The sequence below is a fragment of the Myotis myotis genome, unplaced genomic scaffold (genome assembly GCF_014108235.1).
Source record: "Myotis myotis isolate mMyoMyo1 unplaced genomic scaffold, mMyoMyo1.p scaffold_m19_p_5, whole genome shotgun sequence".
NCBI lineage: Eukaryota > Metazoa > Chordata > Mammalia > Chiroptera > Vespertilionidae > Myotis > Myotis myotis.
In genome coordinates this window covers 5,529,314-5,553,592 of record NW_023416357.1, presented here as the reverse complement: position 1 = coordinate 5,553,592, position 24,279 = coordinate 5,529,314, and the positions used below count along the sequence as shown (strand labels likewise).

Sequence of the window (24,279 nt, the reverse complement as noted above, 5' to 3'; positions counted from 1 at the left end):
GGATGGGTGTGTGTGTGTTGGGGGGTGGGGGGGAGGACTCAGTCCCTGTAACTGCACCTGCCTGCTCCCCCGTGTGCTGCTTGCTGACACAGCCTGGCAGTGAGCCCTGCGGGGACAACAGGAGGCCAGGAAGGGGGTGCCTAAGAGAAGTCAGAGAATTTGCTGAAGGTTCTCTGATAAAACATGGGAGGCAAGTTCCAATGCCCTTCTAGAAACCAAACAGTTGCCAGTGAAGCTTCCCACTGGCTTTTCTCTTAGGGCAAACAGACTCTCACAGCCCCTGGATCTCCTAGGCAACCACACTGTAAACTTGAGAAAAGGCCAGGCCCTAGGGATTGACAGCGAGCTGAGCCAATCAGGCTGTGAGTCTGCAGCAGGTATTCCTAGCCAGCCAATGGGCAGGGAGAAGGCAGGCAAGGAGGTGTGAGGATAGGTAAGAGGGAGGAGGCAAAGGGGAGGGGCGGGGCCTATCTTCCAGATGCAGGAGAGAGCGTCCATAGTTTCAGTTCCAAGCAACTGGTGGCAACAGGTTCGCATTTAAGGTAAATCAACTTTTACAAATTTATTACCACTTTTATTTTGTTTTGGCTAAATAGTAACAATAATAGCAGTAATAATAATAATAATAATAATAATAAGATAGATGGTATTTTCCAAAGAGAAACTCTAAAGGTTGATGCGAGCTCTTGGTGGCCTCATCTCTGGGACTAGGTGTGAGATGCAGGTGTACAGTCATGCATTTCATTCGGGGTAGGAGAAGGAAATGAAGATCACTCAGCAGCCCCTGTGTGGTGGGTACTGGAGTGTGCAGTGTGTGGTGGAACTGCCGTAACCAGCTTGGGTGACCATTGATAACACTGAGCTCAGGCAGGTTAAATGAGGGATGGAGGGAGACTCACAGGGAAGAATGAGAGAGAAGGTGCTGGAAAGGAGTGGTCAGAATGATGCATGCAAGTGTCTAGAACGGGGAGGGGAGGAATAAGCCGGCAATGGCTGTGATGAAAATGCAGGCTCAGGAGTCTAGCAGTTCCCAAGGTCACAAGCACCTGTGGTTGGAGAACGACACTGAGCGGTGGCAGGAGCTGGAGGCTGAATTTGAGCTTTCAGAGGAGACCAGCTTTGGCTGGTGACAAAATGCAAGAGACGGTCTTGGGGAGGCCTGTGGAAAAAGGGAGCAGGGGAGGCCAGGGGAATCAAGGAGCCCCAGAACCTCGCTGCTGCGTAGCACCTCTTGATTTTTTTCTGGAAGTTTCAGTTTAGAGCAGGAAGGATACAAACAATTGACTGGGTTTCTAAGTGGCTACAAAATAAACATTCAACAGACCAGTGACTCCAAAAGGAGCATTCCCAGTGACTGTAAAAGAGTTACACGTAGGTGATTGTGGTGATTCATGTTGCAGAAGCCATATGGTAGCCAGAGCTGTGTCTCTCCATCATCTGCTGGTGGAGGATGAGGCCCAGTGGGGTTTGTCCTTTCAGCGGGTTTGGACCCCGAACAAAACGGGGCCTTTGGAAATTACCTGCTGGGTTGGTTGTTTCTGAGAGTTTAGTCATGAAACCTGCGAGCTCAGGACAAGCTCTGTTCCTTTGTTCTTTTTAGGAAAACAAACCCAGCCGAAGCCGTGCGTCCTTCCTGCAGTTTAGATATTCTCTCACTCTGCTTCTTTAAGACCTTCCACCTGCCTGGCTGCCTGACTCAGAATAGATTGCCAGTAATTTCTTGGGAAAAACCCTAGAGACTGAAGGTGGAGCAGAGGGAAGAGGGAGGGGGGAGGGCAAGGAGAGGGCTATGAGGCAGCTGGGGCAGGAGACGCCCAGGGGAAGCTCATGATGACAAGGACCAGTCACCCTGGGCCTCTGACTTTTATTAAACTTGGGTCTGTAGCACGTTGTGTCAGCTGCGTGGGTCCCTGAGTAACATGCTAAGCAGTTTCTCTCACTCTTTCATAGCCAGAAACACCGAGAGGCTCCTAAATGTGGATAAAATGCCACTGAGAGAAGAGGGGGCCGAACCTCTCCCCACGCTGGGTTGCTAGTTATTTCACCGGCCAAGGTCAGTCACCAGGGCCAACCCAAACACTGAAGGAGGGAGCGTTTGCCGATTGTAACAGTTAGGGAAACCTTTGGCTGCAAGTAACAGTGGCCCTGACCAACAATGCAGCCAACAAATAGAAGCTTGTGTTTCTCCCGTGACAGGAGTGTGACCTTAGGCAGCTGGTTACACCGACTCAGACACTCAGAGACACGAGGCCTCTAAGTTGGTGTCTGTGATTCTCTTGGCTCTTCCCTCATGGTTGCATAAAGGCTGCCATAGCTCCAGACATTGCATTTCTGTTCAAGGCAGGAGGAGGCAAAGCGATAGGAGCACTTGCCCTGAGCCCTCAGAACTTCCAGGTGACTCTCTTTGGTCAGAACTTGTTTCACGTGGCCCCCAACTGAAACGGGAATGTATTGAAGAAAGGAGGCTGGCATGGCCTTTGAATCAGCCAGCTGGCAGTGTCTGGAACACGTTTGTAATTCAAATTCAACACAATTAAGACTACCCTGAGGAGGGTAAACGCCTGACCAGGACCTTGGCTGTCTCATTCACTGCTATTGTGTGGCACATAACAAGCATCCAATAAACATATATTGAATTTAGTACCAGGACTTGGGGGAGGCGTGGTAGGTACCTGGGGTAAACTATTTAAGAAAACACTCACTCTCAGGTTTGGGCAAGTGCAAGGCCGCCATTTGCACAATCTTGAGATTGAGGGCCACCTTAAACATTGTGCCTTAGGCACCTACCTTACCTAGTCTAGTCCCACCCCTGGTTGAATGAATAATGTGAAATATCCAGAACTTGTATGAAGTAAATACTTTATAACAACGATATCAATGAAACATTCTTTTTTTTTAAAAAAAATATATTTTATTGATTTTTTACAGAGAGGAAGAGAGAGAGATAGAGAGTCAGAAACATCGATGAGAGAGAAACATTGATCAGCCGCCTCCTGCACATCCCCCACCAGGGATGTGCCTGCAACCCAGGTACATGCCCTTGACCGGAATCGAACCTGGGATCTTTCAGTCCGCAGGCCGACGCTCTATCCACTGAGCCAAACCGGTTTCGGCATGAAACATTTTTAAGTTGGGCCATATCATAACCATTAAAATAAGGACTTAATTCATATTCCAAAGATCAGTGGGAAGAATAAAAGACTACAGTTCACAGAGATGGGCTCTGGGAGTACCTGCATATCGACATGGCTGAAACCTGAATTTTAAACATCTTAAGAAAACGCACTTGGGTGCAGAGGAAATTGTGGTGAGATGCCGGACTTCGGTGACTTCTTATTTCCACAGTAAGCTTATGTGGTAAATATAGATGACATAGAACCATGCTTAACTCTTATGTGGGAGTTGGCAAGCCAAGCCCAAACCAAATCTTTCCTATATTTGCACGTTGCAGAAACAACGTTTGAAATGACGTTTGGGAAAAGAATAAATGAATAGAAGATAATCGGCACAGTAGCTCTGAGTTTAAGTTTAAAAACACACACAGGACACATCACTTTATTTAAACAAACAAACCAACAAACAAACCCAAAACTATGGCTCCAAGAGGAAGAGACTAAGTGAAATTGCCCAGTCAGTGAGTCAGAGTCCACAGTGAGCCGTAAGGTTTTGGAAACTCAAGGAAGGACCCCGAGGTGAGGGGTGTGGGGGGCATGTTTAGGATGTGTAGGGCCCGTGGTGTCAGGCTTTGCTCTGCACTCATGTCCCCCACTTCTCTCCGCGGTAAAATCTTCCCGGCACGCCGGGCAGACTCTTCCTTGAAGCTGGCTCTTTCCTTCTTCTCATTTCACGGACCTTCTCTGAATTCCCAGAGCGATTTGCCAGCACGTTGGCGGAGCTGCCGAGTGCGACCGCTTACAACTGGATGTCAGTCCTGACCCGGCCCCTGACTTGTGGCACATTCTCGGGCAAGTGGCCCGGCTTTCGGGGTCCCTGTTGACATCCCATAGGGCAGAGATGGCGAACCTATGAGACGCGTGTCAGGTGACACGCGAACTCATTTTTTGGGTTGATTTTTCTTTGTTAAATGGCATTTAAATATATAAAATAAATATCAAAAATAGAAGTCTTTGTTTTACTATGGTTGCAAATATCAAAAAATTTCTATATGTGACACGGCACCAGAGTTCAGTTAGGGTTTCTCAAAATGCTGACACGCCGAGCTCAAAAGGTTCGCCATCACTGCCCTAGGGCATCAATTTTGATAGAACCCACCCCATGAAGTGATGTGCTGATGCTCCTGATGGGTCCCCCCACCCCTCCCCCCCCAGCTCCCAGGCTAGACTGACAGCAAGCCCCGCCCCTCTGCCACCTGGACTTCACTGCGCATGTGCCTATCTCCCCTTTGTGCCATCCCTCCGCCCAGGGACTTAGGGAATGGACCCGCCTCTCCCTGGGGAGCGTGAGAGTTGCAGTCACCCGGGGACGCTGCCCAGATGACCACGCTTAGAACGTCTGGCCTCCCGTTTGCTGTTTTTTATTATTGGTATTACTGACTGATATTACTAATTAGCGAATGACAGTGAAAACAGGGGGGCTCGATGAAGGAACTCTCATGTGGACACTGACGCACACCTGTCCGTAGATCTCTTTGGGGGCTTCCAGTTTTCTACAGCAGAAACCGGCCCTCTTTTCAAACTGAGTCTCTCCTCTCCGACTCGGAACCGGGACATCCTCGCCGCCTGCCGGGCCACGCTGAGCACTGGGTCCGAATATTTACTCCAGAGGGGCCCTGTCTCAGGGGAAACTCCTTATGGACCCCCCAGTTTTCATCACCGACCGTGTAGTAATAGCTAACTTACTGAACGAACTGAGTCAGAAGAGGTGGCAGCCATTGCCTTCAAGTACAACAAACTCCACTGAGTCTGAGTCAACATTTCAGTCTCACAGCCAGGTCCCAAGTAGAGAGAGAAAGAAGAAAACCCCGCAGGTCTGGCCGTCCCCCGGGACCGGGCCCTATTCGCAGGTCAGGACGGAGCTAGCAGGGGCGGGAATCATGCTGACTTGGATGTGAACTTCATTTGCAGCAAATACATTTCCTGCTGCGGGGGACCGGTGTGAGGCCTGGCAAGTGCGATCAGTAGCTACCTGCTCTTTACATTGGCTTTCTCCTCTCTTCTCTCTAAAGAGCAGAATGTTTTCTGAGATCACATGGTGCTACTACAGCAACTCCAGGCCCCTGCTATTGAAATGGCTAATGCAATGGCACAGGTGCTGCCTAAAAATGTGAAGGGAAAGCATTGCAAGGCCTGGCTGTGGGGGAATGGGCTCCATGGCTTCCAGGCGGGGGAGGCCTTGGGGAGACTGGCCTGCTCTGCAGGTAGTTCTCACAGGCGGGGCTATGTCATCTGTTCAGTAGGGCACTTCCTCCCAGTGCACGCTGGCCCCCGTCTATCTCAGCACCCCAAGCAGGGCCTGCAAAGGGCTGCTCAGGGACCTCCCTGCCCAGCCAGGTGAGCCTGCTCTCCCTCCTCACTGGGTGGACAGGACTCACCTGGCTCCCTCCCGCACCCACGTGCTTGCAGTGCCTTCCTGATTCCTAATTGTGCTCCCCCTGCCCCCCTGCCCTTACACAGACCAACGCTCCTCTGAACTCACCACACCTGCTTCAGCGCCTTCATGTGACCACCTGTCTTTTCCTGAGAGAGGAAAACTGGGCTGTAGTGTCAGAGAAACCAAAGTTCTTCAGAGGGCGGAGTGAGAACTTTCCTTTGGATTTTGCATCAGAGAGGATTTGGGGTGCTTTCCCTTTATGGATGCCTGGGGGGCGCCCTCTTTGGCCCTAAGACCACCCTCCGTGTTGCAGGTTGTTGGCTGTAGACTCAACCCAGCCTTGGGGGCGGAGGGAGGCAGGCAGAGATTAGAATGTGTAATTCAGTTCATTGCCACTAGGAGGCACCAAAGACAACCCAATAAAGTGCAGCCTGGGGCTTGAGTGGTTCCCCCTCTCCCAGTCAGTAACCTGTCCCTGAATTCAGCACGAGGACTCCCATGGACTCTGCTGAGTCACGAAGACAAGCCTCCACGAGCTGTCAGATTTCCATGGCCCACCGTGCTTCTCCACACCAGGCAGCGGGCGTTGATAGTGCAGGCAGCTGCGCCCAGGACCGCGGGACGAAGGAGACCTGCTGCGATGCCACAAAGGGTGCTTGGGCTGTGCTGCTGGCGCCCCCCAGCCTGTGCCGCCCTCTCCAGGCCTCTGCACTGCATCGCTCCGTGACTGTCCCTGTGCACCGGCCACGGGGTGGGGGTGCGGGGTGGGGAGCCACCAGCAAGATCTCTCAGCACGGAACCCAAACTCCCGACCCGGTGTCCCAGGCTCTGTGTGATCTGCCCAGGGTCCCCTGTCTCCAGTTCCCCTTCCCACCTCCCCTCCCTACATCCGCTCCCCATCTCCACGACTCTCTCTCGCCCAGGACCCCACCCCCCAACTTTCCAGTCCCACTCACACGCCTGCATCCTGCTATTTTCTCATCACTGCCCCCAGCGCTCGGGAATATACATTGCCCCTCCTTCCTCCTTCCCCAGGGCCCCAGGACGAAGAGCTGCCCCCTTTCTTAGGATGAAGGCGGACCTCTCCTCCTCTGAGGCTTCAGAAAGCCCCCCTCCCAGCGGGTGGCCGCCCTGGTCCCACGTGTTGCAGCTCAGTAGTGGGTGGCGCCCCCCCTCCTGCAGGCCCTGGGCACCGTCCCTCACGGCCTCTTTCCCGCCCCAGCACCGGGCGCTGCACGCCCTGAGCCTTTGCAGACACTTGTTGAAGCAATGGACCCACAGAGCGCCTGGCCCCGGGGATGCGCAGACGCGATGCCAGCACCAGGGGGCGCTGCGGCCACGTGCATCGGATGGTCAGCATCTTCGGGCCTGGCAGGGCCTGGCTGGGTGGGCTCTGTTGTGACCACGCAGACTCCCAGGTGCTCGGACAGGGTTTTCTGCAGTCAGGGAAGCTGTGTGCAGTGCTGTGATCTCGGTGATACGTTTTGGGACAGACTCCTGCCCTGGTGCCTGGTGCCTTCGTGCACGACTCAGAACTAGAACCCGGTCTCCAGGCTCCCAGCCCTGGGGTTTGCACTATCATGGGGGTTCTCAGAACCCAGGCCCACCTGCAGGACTCTGTACATCGCTCAGGGACCCCTAAGAGCTGTAGCTTCGCCACACCCACCCTCCCTCCCACTTCTGCATATTTAAAACAAGCAAAACAAGAGGAAAAAAAAAGATAAATCTGTTTGTCCGGAGAGATGGTGTCTATTTACCTTGTTTCTGTCCTGAGAACCCAGTCAGGTGTTAAATGGACACTAACCTGTTAATCAAGGAAGACATACTAGTTGCGGGAGGAATCAGTGTTGAGAATCTCAGTGGAGGCAGAAGCAACAACAATGAATGGTTGGACCAAAAAGGAGAAAATTAGATGTGGAGTCAAAGGAAAAATGGAGAATTCTAAGGAAAAGAATAAAGCATAGCTCTAGACAGTTTGTCTTGGTGGATAGAGCATTGGCCCCCAGACTGAAGGGTCCTGGGTTCAATTCTGGTCAAGGGCACGTACCTCGGTTGCAGGCTGGATCCCCAGCCCTGGTCAGGGCGCCTGTGGGAGGCAACCAATCGATGTGTTTCTCTCACCTCAGTGTTTCTCTCTCTGTCTCTCCCCCTCACTTCCACTCTCTCTAAAACTAAATGGGAAAATGTCCTTGGGTGAGGATTAACAACAACAACAAAAAAGCATACAGCATAGAAGGTTGGCTCAAAAAGAGTTGAGAGAAAAGGGCTGCATGTGATGGCGGGGCGGCAGCGGGGGCGGCAGCGGGGGGTGGGGTGGGGGTGGGGGGAAGGGGTGGCAGGGAGCTCAGAAAGGTGAAAACATACAGAGGAATGGCCGCATGTTTGAAGCTATTGTCCAGGTTGCAGAAATCAGATTCCTCAGGACCAGAGGAGTAAGTGAGAAGGTGACAGGCACACCTAAGCCTGGGAAACCTGGGAGGTTTGAGGGTGTCCTTGGGAAGTGAGTGAGATAAATGTCCAGCCAGAGGCAGGTGACAAGGCCGGCGCTCTGCTGATGGGCTGTGGCTTCCCTCTCAGATGGCGGGGACAGCGCGCCACGACCGAGAGATGGCGGTCCAGGCCAAGAAAAAGCTCACCACGGCCACCGACCCCATTGAGCGGCTCCGGCTGCAGTGCCTGGCCCGGGGCTCCGCGGGCATCAAAGGACTTGGCAGGTAGGACCCGGGCCCTGGTGGCGGGGACATGGAGGAGAAAGGCAGGACACGCCAGGCGGGGCGGACACCGGTGTGGCCTTGAGCACACCTCTTCTTCCTGGGCTCTCGGTTCCTGCATCGTCAATGCCAAGGGTGGGAGAACTGATCCCTTGGACCATGTTTGGTTCTTAGTCCCAGGCTCGGCCGGGCCCATGTCTGCACTGAGAAAGTGCGGCACAGGGAGCGGCTCCAGAAGCTGCGACCACAGGGGCTCGGAGGAGGGGGGAGGGCAGTGACTGAGACATGGCTGTAGAATGTGGTTTCCCTCTCAGGCGGTCCTGTCTCGCTCACTTGCCCGGGCCCTGAAATCGCCCGTGGGATGGTTTCAGCTCAGCGCCAGGGGGCCCCAGCTCTGTAGGGCCTGGTCTCGGCCCTCTGCTAGAGCGAGGAGTCCCTGGGACTGGGAAGCCCCGCGGGAAGGATTGTAAGCCCCCCTGATTGGTGCCTGCCCTGGGCATTGTGCAGGTCCGGGGACTCACAGGTGACTCACGGGGACTCCCATGGGAACAAGCTCCTCCAGGGCTCATGAGGAGTTTGGACTAGGAGGCCGAGAGCCACTACACAGGGATCCACACCTGGAGGCTGTGGGAGGCTTCACTTCCCACAGGTGCTGTGCGCCGGGAGTGTCATTTTCAACAGTCCCACTTTCTCACCTAAGCCCAGGTCTGTGGGCATAGGGGCCCGGTGGCCAGGCTGTCACAGTCCAATGGGAAGCCCCGCCCACTTCCCTTCCATGTCATATCACTTCAACCTTGGCATCTCTCATCCTGGGTCCACCTCATTGTCCTTGGCACAGACCCCTCAGGGCCACCACCCCCTCTTCCTCTCCTGGGCCATCCAGTCCAGTCCCTCCTGCTGCCACCGCCGTCTCCACCCCACACCCTACCAGCCCCTCCACCGAGAGCCAGTCTACTGTGAACAGGCACTATCTCATCCTTGGCCTTTTGCTGGGCTGTGCCCTCTGCCCCCTCCCCTTTACTGGTCTTGCCCTTCCCTGAATCTTTCCTCAACTGAAGTGGGGGTCCCTCCCCCTTTCCCCTCACGATTAGACGGGGTTACGGTTGTCTGGGACCACAGTATCCTCTCAAGGATGCATGGTGTCAACCTGATTTCTCACTATTGGTGTTGGCCTGGATCACCTGCCTGAGACAGTGTCTGTCCGGCTCCCCCTCCCTCTGCCTATGGCATTCTTTGGAAGGAAGTCTCTGTGAAGCCTCTAAAATGTAGGCAGAGGGGACTATGCTTTTCCTCCTCGAGGGCAGAGCGTGAACAGAATCTATTTGGAATTCTTCCTTAAGAGCAAGCTGTCTCTTCCCCCACATTTATTTATTCAACCATTTACCTACACCAATATGGACTCATGGGTATTTATTTCATACTTTAGGTTACAACCCAACACTACTTTAATTTATTGCTCAGATTATTCTAGTTTTATCTTAGGAGTTCTTTCTGTTGGCCCTGGGCCCCATTGACGTATCCACATCTCTGTAAGGTTTTGTGTGTTTGTTTGGGGCACTTTCTTACTTTCGGGTACGAGATACTAAAGCTCATCTCACATATATTCTGCCCCCATCTTCGAGTCAGCAATTTCTCTAAGAAGCCCACTTCCGGTTATTGGAGACTTGTGTTAGGCACCAAGCTCTAGGCTCCAGAGGTGCTTCTTGTTGCTGGCGTGTCACTTCTAGGTCCTCTGAGCTGACAGAACAAGGAAATATACGTGTGTATATTAATCTATCTATTTATCTATATTTCTATAAATGTTATATGTAATCATCAGTGCTTATGTCAAACTAAACTGGAGCTCATACGGATGTCTCCAACTCTAACCTATTTCCGGGTGAATCAGATCATTCTGGCCTCCTCCCCTAGCTTATCGATTCATGCCCTTTCCCACAGTGAGAAACCTGGCTCCCCGCATCTGCCATCCATTTACTTAATTGTTCAATTCCAATACACCCGAACAGCAGGGCCCAGTCATTAGCTCATCTCCATGGGAAGTGCCTTTATCAGCAGAGGGGAGGGCTGTGTGCAGCTCCTTGCCCCTGTAGTCTTACCGACTCGATTCAGTTCCAAAGTTGGTTAAGTCAGCCCCTCACCCCCCCGCCCTTCAGTGAGCTTGTCTCAAACCTTTATAGTGCAGTCAGATCCACTGGTCGCCGTCTGGGATTCCCTGGCCTTCTAAGTATTTTTTAAAAAGCCATATACATTACTGATTACTCTTTTTTAAAATATATTTTATTGATTTTTTTATGGAGAGGAAGGAAGAGGGATAGAGAGTCAGAAACATCGATGAGAGGGAAACATCGATCAGCTGCCTCCTGCACACCCCCTTACTGGGGATGTGCCCTTGACCGGAATCGAACCTGGGATCCTTCAGTCTGCAGGCCGACACTCTATCCACTGAGCCAAACAGGTTAGGGCTGATTACTCTTTGTACTGTGCATGTTCATGGGCGTTAGCAAATGCGGAATGTCATGTATCCACCACCATATGCCACACAGAGCGGTTTCATTGTAAAATCCCCCATGCTTCACCCATTTTGTTGCCTCCCCCATCTTTTGACTGTTTTTATAGTTTTGCCAGAATGTCATTTACTTGGAATTACACAGGACATTTCCCCCCAAAGTACTTTTTTTTTTTTTTGCTTTTATGAAATGCTGGGAAGAGACTGGCCAGGTTCAGGAGGTGGGCACGGGGAAGAACCGAAGACTTCTGTATTTTACCTTGAAAAGCCCTGAGAGTGGTTTTCTTTATAAGTCTTGTGCTCTGTGACTTTTGAAAAAATTGTGTGTGTGTATTTTCTTCAGAGTGTTTCGAATCATGGATGACAATAATAACCGAACTCTTGATTTCAAAGAATTCGTGAAAGGGTTAAATGACTACGCGGTGGTCATGGAAAAGGAGGAGGCAGAGGAGCTTTTCCGGAGGTTCGATAAAGACGGAAATGGAACAATAGACTTCAACGAGTTTCTGCTCACCTTGAGAGTAAGTGGCCCAGGAGCCAGTGGGTCTGGCCAGTGTGACTTCCATGTGGTCTGGGTTGGCCATCGTGAGGTTTTGTTTTCAGAAGCGGGGAGTGCTCTGTGAAGGCGATGGGCGGGAGAGGCAGAGCAGACTTAGGGACCTGGGGGCGTTCATGTGCAAACCATGTCATGGCACACAGCTAATTAATTCCTCTAATTACACATCATGGGGAGGAATAGATGGTTTATCACGTGGGGTACAAAAGAGCTCCTCTGGTTGTGTCCGTCTGTGTGTGCCTTTTCTATTTACCCAGCCCCCAATGTCCAGAGCCAGAAGAGAGGTGATTATGCAAGCGTTCCGCAAGTTAGACAAGACTGGAGACGGCGTCATAACCATTGAAGACCTCCGGGGGGTGTACAACGTGAAACACCATCCCAAGTACCAGAACGGAGACTGGTCTGAGGAACAAGTGTTCCGGAAATTTCTGGATAACTTTGATTCCCCCTATGACAAAGACGGATTGGTAAGTGCGTAATCCAAGTGGAATTTCTTCTGTCCAATTTGGAATTGTAAATATATAGGAAGTAGGCTCAAAGCTTTAAAAATACTTATGTTACAGATGCTATAAATAGAAGTAAAACATATCCTTAGTGACTACCTAGAAAGTTGAAGACTACAGTAGTAAGAAGTGTGTGTGTGTGTGTGTGTGTGTGTGTGTACATATATCAGTAGGGGATCTGCCCACAGCTAGTTACCCATCAACAGGAGAATGGGGTATTTGGATTAAACATTCCATTTCATGTTACCATATGTACTACACACAGCTAGACACTTTCCAACAAACTAGACTATAAAAACATATTTAATGAGACCATAATTCAATATTTTGGGCTTTTTACAGGGCTTTTCAGGACACTGCTGTTTTACACACATTCTCATTTGTCGTCACACTTTGCTCTGCGGAAATGGCATTTAAGGGAAGCTTTAGTGAAAGGAATGCCAGCATTTATTCTGATTTCATCTTCAGTAGACTTTGTAATTAGCTTGCATTTCTAAAGCACAGTAAACTTCAAGCTGAGTGAAATCAGCCCGTCAGAGAAGGATAAGCGCCATATGATGTCACTCATATGTGGAATCTAATTAACAAAAAAACTAACAAACAAAATGGAAACAGACTCATAGATACAGAGAACAGACTGACAGCTGCCAGGGGGAAGAGGGTGAGGAGGGTGGGTGAAAAAGGTGAAGGAATTAAGCCAAAAAACAACAACAAACAAAAACAAAACTCATAGACACAGACAACAATACGATGAGTACCAGAGGGAAAGAGGGGTGGGGGGAGGTAGAAGAGGGTAAAGGGCTGATAAATGGTGATGGAAGGAGATTTGACTTGAGTTGGTGAACACACAATACAATATACAGATGATGTGTTGGAGAATTGTATACCTGAAACCTATATTATTAACAAACATTGCCCTAATGCATTCAATAAAAATGAGAGAGAGAGAGAGAAAGAGAGAGAAAGAGAGAGAGAGAGAGAAGAGAGACAAAAAAAAAGCAACCACCCCCTCTCCATTAACTCCTGTTTTCAAGTTACAAATGCATAGCTTGGTAGGTTCAGCACTTATCGCTTTTCTTTTTTTTAATTTTTAAATTGATTTGTAGAGAGAGAGGAAGAAAGAGAGGGAGAGAGAGAGAGACAGAGACATCGATGAGAGAGGACCAGCATCCATGGACTGCCTCCTGCACACCCCCTTCTGGGGATCGAACCCGCAACTTAGGCATGTGCCCTGAACCAGGAATCAAACCCTGACCTCCTGGTTCCTGGGTCGATGCTCAACTGCTGAGCAACACTGGCTGGGCAGGAATTATATCTTTATAATTATGTTAAGACTAAGACCAAAATGCCATGAGTCTTATCCACAGCCATCAATGGACTTTGGGACCCAGAACCAGCTCTGCTCTTAGGTGTCTGGAAGGCCATGGTGATGGGGGAAGGGCATTCTCTCCTGGGTTGATAGTCAGCGGGGCAGACCCCTGGGGAGGCCACCCCAACCCCTGTGCCACACAAGAAGGATTAGTGGGACAGTGGGCGGGAAGAAGAGATGGCGATGATAGGAAGGGGAAACTAGCCTCCCCCTCGAAGGGACTTTCCCCAACCTTTTCCACGAAGCCTCCTGGGGAGTCCAGTTAGCAGGGGTGAGCGGGATAGGAGTGAGCATGTTCTTGTCTTTCTACTGGCATCTTCCTGCCGGGGACAGAGACGTGTCCTCCACGTTAGACTCAGGGGATTGCAGGGGGAGATTAAAACAAGGGGGGGGGGTGTGTCCCAGATTCCATAGAGCAAATGCTTGGGGACAGAGATAGCAGAACTCTTTGTTTTCTTCTAATATCGCTGCTCTTTGATCTGTGGAAAAATAGTCAACTGCCGTTTCCCCAAATTAGCCCAACGCCACCTGGATCCGGGGGTGCTCGCCTCCCTTCTGCAGGTGGTTCCTCCTCGTTGCCACGGGAAACCTCGCTGCCCTCAGCTCTAACCCAGTCAGCGCAGCCAGTTGTGATTCAGCTGATTCGAGTTCCCACCCCTCTCCCTTTTGACATTTGCCTTAGCGTGCATGGTAAGCTCAGAAAGGTCACTGGGGTTTGTAGCAGTTCCAGCACTCACTGTCACCTGACCGTCACAGACTCTGTGTTGCTACTCCATTCTGACTGTGCATGGTCATCATTCTTTTTATTTTATTTACTTATTTTATTAATGATGCAAGTTGCTGGCTGCATGGCATAAACGACAGAATCTGATATTTTTTTTTTGGGGGGGGCGGTGGTGGAGCTCAAGCAAGGATTGACAGTTGTGATAAGTGCCCCAGATAACTCTTATTCACATTCATGTTTGAGATTCTTGCCTCTAAAAGATTCAGAAGTGCCTGTGTTTAACTGCTGGCTGTAATGCACACACTAATCTCATTTAGCATAACTATGGGTCAGGGCGCCATTTGTTGAGCACTTGTTATCTACGGGGCATTGTGTTAAGCGCTTTGCAGGGATTGACTAGACAGAATGAAAATGTGTCCGACAAGTGAGGTGTGATTTAAACTTTTGTGCGTTGAATCATATTTTCAACACACAAGGACCTGTCCAGGTCAAGAAAGTCCAGGGTAAATTCTTTTATAAAGAGAACAATTAGCTTCTAATTCATCATTTTCAAATTGAGTTGTTTTACACACTAAGACTTCTTATGGTGAAGTTATAACTGTCCTTGAAGCCAGTGTTCTCAGTTATGCTTAAAAAATAAAGTTGGTATCCAAATAAGAATTTAGAATCAGACAAGAAAGTTGGTGCACTCCTTAGGCAAGATTGATGTTCAACTTGGTGAGCTTTTAATAGCTTAGGCTCAGCTGTCACGTAGCATGAAGTCACTGGGGTTTGCCGCAGTCACGGAATGATGTCATAGGTCTTGCAGCCACACCCTACCCTCCACTCTTGGGCAGCCTGGTGCCAGAAGCCATTTGGGTGGAGGCACAGAAGCCACCAAATAATGTGTGAAGCTGTCCGTCCTCACCCGACTCTCCCCCTCAACCCCACCCTGACTGGGGGAAGACTTTCACTTCTTATTTTTTAAATATTGAGGTTTTGAAGTGTCCATGTGTGCATATGTGAATGTTATATTCATTATAAGTATTTTTGAAACTCTGGATGACATTGGCCTTTGAGGGACTATGAGTCTATCTCCTATAGAAATTTTTTCTCATAATTTTAAATACCGTAAGGATGTTACAGAGTGTATGTAGATAACCCGAACATATTTTATGAGTTTTCTAACCATGGTTAACTCGAAATGGTTTCTTTACCCACAGGACAGAACTCCACGTTTTGAAAGGTAAAACATTACTCGCTCTGAAACAAGGGCCTGAGGGGTTGTTTTGGTGTGTCACAGAGAGAAAGTATCAGCTGCAGTTAAACACTCTTGATTCTTATTCTGAGTTTCAGGCTCACTTATCTGAACAGACGGGCTTCTGCTCGCACAGAAAGAGAGAACCGGATCTCACTTTCCATTCAGGCCACCGATCTGAACATTTGCAAGCCTTTCTTCCTCTCTCCCCTGTGCCTCCCACACCCACCGCCCTTCACTTCACTTTGTTCTTAGCGTCTTAGACCCACTCCTCAGCTCCCTCGATTGGAAGGTCCTTTTCATTGGCAGGTCCTGGAGATGGGCCCCGCTGAGCCGGCCAGAAGCAAAGTTTCGTTTCTGTTTCTAACTCTCTCCTGCAGGTGACCCCCGAGGAGTTTATGAACTACTACGCAGGGGTGAGCGCGTCCATCGACACCGATGTGTATTTCATCATCATGATGAGAACCGCCTGGAAGCTCTAAATGTATGAACTGGGGACCAGGGCCTTGGGTACAGCCTCATGGCTTCAAGTGATTAAACACCAGCTCAAAACCAGGATTATAGTTGAGTTCAAGTTCATCCCACTGTTTCTCCCATGCCAACAGCGTGTTCTAGGGCAGAAACAAAGACATTAAGTAGTTAACTGTAATTTAACTTCTCTGAGCTTGTTTCCTTAGCTCTAAAGTAGAAATGAGTTGAAATCAAACCTGAAAAGCTCCTAGAGGCAGGCTGATATGATTGGTATGACACCAATAACATGAGGTGTCTTCCTTGGCCAGTGATAAAAATGGGACTATTTTAACTATAACCCCACCCAGGCAGCCACAGCCTATCTTCACCTCCTTTTAGACGGTTCATTTCTAGGTGGAGGATTCCTGTTTTTATGACTGTCCATGTTTAAGTGCTTCAGTCCCAATTTGGGGACCAGAAGGAGACCATGCTTTGCCCCCAATTCTATAACCAAATCTTGCTTCTCTGACCACAGTTTAGGGAAGCTTTGGTTAGGGGAGTGGATTTGAAATGACATTTTGGGGTCATTGTAGAGGCTGGTGTAAGGCGGGGGGCCGTTTCCCTGAGCAGCAGGGCCAGGACTGTTCTCAGTGCTTCTGTGGTTGAAGTTTGAGGCTGGGCTGTGTTCTCCACGGTGGGGACGTGTCATCCTGTGAGCACGCAGACCATGTCAGCGAGCCTTCGCCTGGAGGACTGTTCCTCCCTCCTCTCCTTGCTGTTGGTCAACAGCGTTGACTTTCCCACCAGCATAGGGAGGTCGGTATGACACAGACTAAGGTCACAGCCATGCTCCAAAGCAGACTGTCCCTCCTGATGCTTCGTGGCTCAAAGCATTCTCCTCCCGCCTCCATGCCTGTCGTTCATGTGCCAGCAGCTCCCCGGGGAAGTCCTCTGCGCACAGGCACCCTCAGCGTCTGGGAACTAGATGCTGAGCTACAGCCCTCGCGCTGTGTTCTGTGTCTGGGCCAGAGATAAGCACTCGCCAGCCCTCTGGCTACAGTGCTGGGCGTAATGACCAGTCTATCTTTTTCCTCGGGGACACGCCCCCCCCTCCCCCTTTCTCTCTCCTCTTTCCCTGGTTTGGGGACATGGATCGGGACAATGGTATTTTTTAAGATCTTATATCTTTAAGTGACTCTGGATTGAGGGTCTGAACATAACCGCCATTCTTTGTATCAGTTCACTTGTTTACTTTTTATTTCTCAGACTTGGAAGTTGAGGTCAGGATATACATTGACCTAAAAATGGTGGAAGTAGATGTTTTCAGAGGTTAATTATAGCAGGTATTAAGGGAGACACCTTCAATGACTTTGTTTGTAGTTGAGAAGCTAAACTCTCATCCTCATCACAGGCTGCAAGAGGGACATTTTTGTTGAGGATAAGAACCGCCTGGAAGCTCTAAATGTATGAACTGGGGACCAGGGCCTTGGGTACAGCCTCATGGCTCCAAGTGATTAAACATCAGCTCAAAACTAGGATTATAGTTGAGTTCAAGTTCATCCCACTGTTTCTCCCATGCCAACAGCGTGTTCTAGGGCAGAAACAAAGATATTAAGTAGTTAACTGTAATTTAACTTCTCTACAATTCCTCTTTCCCTGGAATTAATTACACAAGTCTGGGTTTCCATTGGATTGATTATCTAGGCTTCTATCGAGGCTGGCAGGTCAGAAGATGCCAAGTGTCATGAGGGAGGATATAGAAATGATGTAGAAATCCGGAAGAAATGACGAAGAAATGTGTAGAAGAGATACCCATGTTCTATGGAGCCTGCACTATGCAGATTGTGGCTACAGCCAGGTCCCCAGTTTCCTGGACACGGTGGATTTCAAGCCTACTGCTCTAGATAGATTTCTGTCTTTGATTCTGGGTATGACTCATGGCTCCGCTTAACTGGGCGGTAGAGTTAGCATGTGATTCTGAACGAGGACTGGGCTGCAGCTATCAGCTTCGTCTTCCCCGTTGTACTGTGCTTCCTGTCTAATTGGGGCCCAGGGCAGAGCTCTCAGATCTTAGATAACCCGTGCCTCGCAGTGCATTTGGTCACATTCAGTCACCGCCCCTCTAGCAGATTTGGTCTGAGCCCACGAGCTAGGATTCACCAACGGCCTCTCGCCCTCCGTAGCAAGATTACAGGCAAGGATCACGCCTCTCCTATTCTGAGTCTCATCTGTGATTTCTGGCCTAGTGGGAGGAACAGAGAAAGGCCATTAAAAATCATTTGTTAATACTTTTGCATCTATTTTTGGTTTATTTAACTTACACAATTTAAACATCACTCCATTATCAATTTAAAACGTAAGCACTTGGGTCAGAAGATACAACACAAGAAAGTTTCCTAAGCAACCCTTTTGAAAACCTTACCTTTTGGGCCTGGACCCCAAATAGGAATTAAACAAAGAAGAAAAGAGGAAGAACTTAGCAGCTTTTTATGAAACAGGAACAATGTATGTAAAAATTCTGAGAGTCAGGTTTGGTCAGAACAAGCCACTAATATCATGCTGAATCTGGGTTCTAACTCCCCCAAAGGCAAACCTACGCAAGAATGGAGGGGACTTTGACTCAGCCTCTGGTTCACATCTGCTGGAATTCCATTCATAACGCAAATGGGAAATCTAAGACCCACTGGGATGAGTTGTAGACTGAGGCAGAATTCTTCCAGCCAGTCCGAGGGGCTGATCTTAACACAGACATTCAAACCTGGATAGGATTTCTTCCCAGACCCTGGTAGCACTTTGGAGGATGGTGTGTTGTTCTTTGTGACTTGATGGCATGTGTGGGGGTTATGGTGGGCTGGGCCCCTCTACGTAGGCTGCAGATTGACTTTGCACACATCATGGTTTTAGGTTGAAAATACATCCCATCAGAAAGTATTTCTTGACCCTCTGCTATGTGCCATGTTCTATCCTTGGCAGTAGAGCAATGAGCTAGAACAGTGATGGCGAACCTATGACACGCGTGTTGGAGGCGACACGCGAACTCATTTTTTTGGTTGATTTTTCTTTGTTAAATGGCATTTAAATATATAAAATAAATATCAAAAATATAAATCTTGCCCCAGCTGGTTTGGCTCAGTGGATAGAGCATTGGCCTGCGGACTCAAGGGTCCCAGGTTCGATTCCGGTTAGGGCACATGCCTGGGTTGCGAGCTCCGTCCCCAGTGGGGGGTGTGCAGGAGGCAGCCAATCAATGATTCTCTCTCATCACTGATGTTTCTATCTCTCTCTTCCTTTTTCTTCCTCTCTGAAATCAATAAAAATATATTAAAAAATATATAAATCTTTGTTTTACTATGGTTGCAAATGTCAAAAAATTTCTATAGGTGACACGGCACTAGAGTTAAGTTAGGATTTTTCAAAATGCTGACACGCCGAGCTCAAAAGGTTCGCCATCACTGAGTTAGAATAAATGCAAACAAAACTACTGGCTTTCAAACCAAACTCACAGCCCATGGTTGTTAAGCGATCAGAGAGGCGGAAAGCATGGGTACTGAAACTCCCCTCTCTGAGTCTCATTCAGCGTCAGCAGCCAGGGCTGTGCAGGCCCTTCACATGGCAGAGTGTTGAGGAACGAGGTAGGACATTTGCTGAAGGTAGAAAATCTATCAAGACGAGGCAAGAAAAGCCCCCTCTATTCTTGGAGGCAGACAGTTGGCCCTTCGCGTCTCTGGGCCAATGCGGATGCTTCACTGAGCCGCAAGAACAGGGGGTGACGATTCTACCCGCATCAGGCTGCCTAGGGATGACGTCGTCCTGCTGGTGTTTAATCAGGTGGAGAGATTAATGCAACCAGTGTGTTCTTGGACGGTGTGTGGGTGCCTTCCCTCCTCCCCCTTCACGAAATTCTACTAACACCCTCTGAGTAGTATACCTTTCTGGATTTACGCTTATCTCTTTTGGGCTTAGAATGAAAAACCTCACAAATTCCAGTTCTCAAGATTAGTCATCAAACTTGCTTTCCTGGAAATTACGGGCTGTTCTTTTAAATTAAGGCCTTGTTGAAAGAGGCAACAGCATTTCAAATTTTAGAACTGTTTCTGGCTCCAGGAAAAACACAGGCGCCAGGATCTGATAGGTTGCGAATAATGTTATTGATGTGTAACTGCTCCTTTTGAAAGCCGATCTCTCTAACACAGTTTTGCTTGTCCAAGTTGCTTATATGGAAACTGCACACGTTGCTGGAGAGAGCTAGTTCTTTTATTGTGATTGAAATGCCCCCACGAAACGAATCCCCTAAAAGTAAGGGCTCTAAAACAGATGCCCGGTGGAATCTGTTGAGAAACCTGAGCAGATGATTGATGGGGGTTTGAGAAGCCTGTGTGAGCGGCGGCCTTTCTGCCCTCTCAGGGTGCGGTGAGAGGCTGTGGTGAAACAGCTCTTCCTCTCTGAGAATAGCATGGCTGCTTGTCTGGTTCTCACACCTGCTCTGCCAAAGCCAGTGCAGAGTGGAAGGTGTTCTTAGGGAGGGAACGCCCTGCAAACATGAGCAGCCAGCCGGCCAGGAGCGAGGCTTCCACAAAGGAACTTGCAACCACCAGAAAGGTATACTGCATTGGGGAAAGGCCATCTCAACATGTAATCGACTATTTCTTTTGTTCTAGATTCTTCTCCCCACGCATCACAAATGGAATGTATTTACTTATTATTTCTATGGAGTATTAACAGTCATTTCTGTTTCACCAAAGTTCTTGTGAGCACCAGGGACTTCCAGCTGCTGGTCTTGCTTCTCGCACTGGACCAGGGGCAAGCAGCTCAAATGTGCAAAGGGTCCCACCCAGCGTTACATGGCGCTGCCCATGGAACTATCCTTCATCTCCTGTTTCCTCCTGCGCCAGCTCTGTAGTCAGTTCATGAGGACCCAGAGCTGAAGCCCCTGAAATGAAGCGAGATCTGAGTGTCTAGTTGGTGATCCTGTCATTACAAGACTCGAGTAACTTTTTCTTTACTGACCTTAATGCTTGGCACTCAGAGGCTGGTGTTGATTCTGGGAACATCTTGATCTTGAACTTGAAAGGTCTGAGTTGCTGGTCTCCTAGAAACGCTCAGGCCACCTGCAGAACTGATGCTAATCTGTGCTCTGAGAGAGACTTCAGCACGGGGGCCTCAAGGGAGAGAAGATGCCAGGTGGCTGAGTGGTTGCTTCGCCCAGGGTCCTAGGGAGCCTCGGCCTGTTTCCAGGTTGATGGGATAAAGTGCTATAGGAACGTAGGCCATTACCAAGTGTTGGGCATTGCCTTAGCAAACCCAGGTCATTACTTTCATTTCCAAGGAAACTGGGAATTCAAACATCATCCCACAAGTTTCATACTTAGTCATGCCTAAAATCTCATTTAGCAATATCATTCAACATCCATTTACTTGTCTTTGAAGCTGCAAAGTGAGCATAGTAAATTACCATTAATTCAGGCTCCACTAATTGAGCTCATTTAGATAGAGTCTGAGTGAAAATTTACTTTTGTTTCATCTATACTAAAAAAAGGGGGGGGCATTTTCAGTAATTTGAAAAGAATTATATGGGCTATACCTAATTACATTCATATGTGCTCTACAGGTACATGGAGATATTTAATTGCATATACATGCAATTAATATGCTGTTCATAAAAATTTCCCACATGCCCTTTAAAACAGTTCCAGGCCACTTCTTAGTCAACAGTGCTTTATTTGCATAACTGTAACACTAGTTACTTTCTAGATAGGGAGGCGTTCCTACATGTAAATCTTATCTTGATAGTATTTTTTTTTTTTTTAACCTTCATCCGAGTACCTGCTTAGAAAGAGAGAGAGAGAGAGAGAGATCTATGTGGGAGAGAAACATCAATTGCCTTCTGTATGCGCCCTGACCAGGGATCAACCCCGCAAACCAGGTATGTGCCCTGATCAGGAATCGAACTGGCAACCTTTCAGTGCACAGACGACGCTCAACCAGCTGAGTCACTCTGGCCCGGCTCTTGGTAGTATTTGAAAATAGAAATTGAATAGCAATTATGCTGAAAAAACCATGATAAAGCAGAATTTCCAAGATATCTGTCATATAAATTTAAAAATGTTTTCTTTAAACAGCTATACATAGCTCTCAGTGGTAAGCTACCCATGCATTAAAAACAAGAACTCATCTCTAATGGCAATATTTAGGACATCATTTCTAGGAACCAGAGATGGAGAAGTTTTAAGCCACTAAGTTTAGTGCAGTGGTTCTCAACCTGTGGGTCGCGACCCCTTTGGGGGTTGAATGACCCTTTCACAGAGGTCGCCTAAGATCATTGGAAGACACATATATAATTACATATTGTTCTTGTGATTAATCACTATGCTTTAATTATGTTCAATTTGTAACAATGAAATTGGGGGTCACCACAACATGAGGAACTGTATTAAAGGGTCACAGCATTAGGAAGGTTGAGAACCACTGGTTTAGTTTATATGCCAACCTTGTCATATTTTCCGTTTCAACTGTGCCTCACCATTGACACGGTTCTGATTTAGGAGAATTTCCTCAATTTACATATTGAAACATTAGCTACTCATGCAATAAGAAAGTTCATGTAGGTTTGTATGAAACACCCTTAAAGTTTCCAAATCTATTTCTTCTTATCAGCTAACATGTTACATGTCACACTTCTTTGAAAATTTGCCTCCCAGATGGTGCTTTTGGACCATTTAAAAATGTTCTTTGTGTGACCTTTCAGTCACAGGTGATAAAAGTTCTTCGCTGAAAATGATAAAGCCCTGTTCAAATTGTACTCTCTCATGCTTTTAAAAGAACAAACTGTAATTACCCACAAAACCCTTGTGATGGCAGCCAAGATGAGTTGGCCCTTCCAGGCCCGTGGGGAACAGTATTACTCTATGGGTTGGTGTTAAGCAACAGGGGAGGTTAAGGTGAAGGAGAGAGAGATGGAGCCTAGGGCTGACTCCTGCTCTTTGGGTCTTTGCTCTTAACTCCATTGCCCATTGTAGGAGGCGTGGGGACCACCATGAAGCACTCACACTTATCCTGGCTAATTGAGAAGTTGGGGGAGTTTGCCTTCTAGCAACTCCCACAGGCTAGTCCCTGTGCCCTGCAGTTGGATGCCAGGCATCACGTCACATACTCCTCAATGCCCAAGGACCCTGGGACGTGTCCCATTCTCTTGTTCTGTCCCTGCCGAGGTGTGTGGTCTAGACTCCCTTCCTTTCCCTACCTGTTCCCTTAGCTAGTAACTGCTCTACTCTACAGTATTAATAATAGGCACCGGTATGCTCCAGAGCAGGGCTGCCCTACAGGGCCTCCTGTGAAGATGGGAATGTTCCATGTCTGCTCTCTCCAAGACATCAGCCACCAGCCATGCAGTGGCTTTGAGTGGCCGAAAGTGTGCCTGAGGAGCTCACCTCTTCATTATAGTAATTTTTATCTGAATGCAAACATGGGATGGCCCTGGGGGAGCTGCAGCTGGCCAGTGGGCAGGCGGGTCTTTGGTGGCTCCTGCAGATGCCCCGCCTCCGAGAGCCCGCTTAGAGGGAAGGCAAGCCAGCCCCCACTCACCTGACCCAGCTTACCTGCCAGGGGCGCATCAAGCCCAACAGGAAACAGTTCAGGAAGAATGTAAAATGCTCTACTGTGATTCCCATATTTTGACGCCATTCCCTTCTTCTTCCCTTGCCTTGTACCCCCCTCAGGTTTCAGAAGAAGACTTTTTGAACTATTACGCTGGTGTTAGTGCTTCTATTGACACCGACGCCTATTTCATTTTAATGATGAGAAAATCCTGGAGATTATGACTTCTGTCTGTTAATTCCTTTGGAAACCAGGGACTCTTGGAGAGTGGGATGAGTTTGAAAGAAGTCCAATGCTCTAGATTTTAATAAGGTGTGAACCAAAGTTTCTGAACCATCTGGAATTGTAAAAGCAATAGATCTCCAGTTATCTTACTTAATTACCTAGAACAGGTTCATTTCCTTAAATGCCTGAGGATATATTTATATGTTTTTAAATAATAAAGAAGGAAGAACCGGAAGAAGGAAGGAAGAAAGAAATGAAGGAAGAAGGGAGAAAGGAAGGAAGAAAGGAAGGAAGAAAAGAAGGAAGGAAAGAAGGTGACCATTTGTAGTGGGGCTGGGAGGTAGTTCTTAGGGAACTAATGCACTTCTTGTTATAGCTCTTCCTCTCACAGGTGTAACCATAGCTGCTCTCCACACCTTCCCCTGGTTTACTGTCTTTGGAGTCTATAGCAGGAGATGATAATGAAAGGATTGGAGGGATGTCTCACTGTAGAATTTCCTGAGCTTGCTTTAATGTTTCTCTTGGTGAATACTTTATGAATAAAGTTGGTTTTCCTCTAAAACTTAATGACTTTGGGGCTATTTTAATATTTTAAAACAGGGCTATAAACTCAGAAAATTCCCACACGTGCATCAACAGGGGACATAAATGCATCAGGTGGGAAAGGAAGGTGGGGGAGACCAGCTGGCCCACCAGGTCGGAAGCAGGGCTCTCCGGGAGTGGGCACACCTGCTGGATCAGGCCGTGAGGATGGAGGAGAAGGCACGAGGAAAGGGAAGTGCCTACTGGAACCCAGAAGACTTTCTGGAGCTGCAGGGGAGCCCAGGACTTTGACACTATTTTTAGTCTTTTAAA

General features: G+C 48.5%; 1 protein-coding gene across 2 annotated transcripts; it reads left to right on the top strand.

Annotated features, from left to right (window-relative positions):
* Positions 1 to 474: 474 nt before the first annotated feature.
* CAPSL (calcyphosine like) lies at positions 475 to 23,986 on the top strand. 2 transcript variants are annotated; one of them, XR_004967661.1, is made up of 7 exons: positions 475 to 542; positions 8,128 to 8,264; positions 11,111 to 11,288; positions 11,581 to 11,790; positions 15,537 to 15,640; positions 23,322 to 23,511; positions 23,645 to 23,986. XR_004967661.1 is itself a non-coding variant. In XM_036310200.1 (6 exons), the coding sequence occupies exons 2-5, from the start codon at positions 8,128 to 8,130 to the stop codon at positions 15,636 to 15,638; spliced, it is 627 nt and encodes a 208-aa protein (XP_036166093.1). In that variant the 5' UTR covers positions 475 to 542; the 3' UTR covers positions 15,639 to 15,640; positions 23,322 to 23,986. The 2 variants fall into 2 exon arrangements, 1 of the variants encoding a protein (XP_036166093.1); XM_036310200.1 differs by having other exon boundaries at positions 23,322 to 23,986.
* Positions 23,987 to 24,279: the final 293 nt, after the last annotated feature.

Excerpts from the sequence above, each read along its gene's own strand:
- CAPSL (XM_036310200.1), top strand. The coding sequence starts at position 8,128 with ATGGCGGGGACAGCGCGCCACGACCGAGAGATGGCGGTCCAGGCCAAG. Across the intron at positions 8,265-11,110 it reads GGCATCAAAGGACTTGGCAG|AGTGTTTCGAATCATGGATG; the intron begins GTAGGACCCGGG and ends TATTTTCTTCAG. Across the intron at positions 11,289-11,580 it reads AGTTTCTGCTCACCTTGAGA|CCCCCAATGTCCAGAGCCAG; the intron begins GTAAGTGGCCCA and ends CTATTTACCCAG.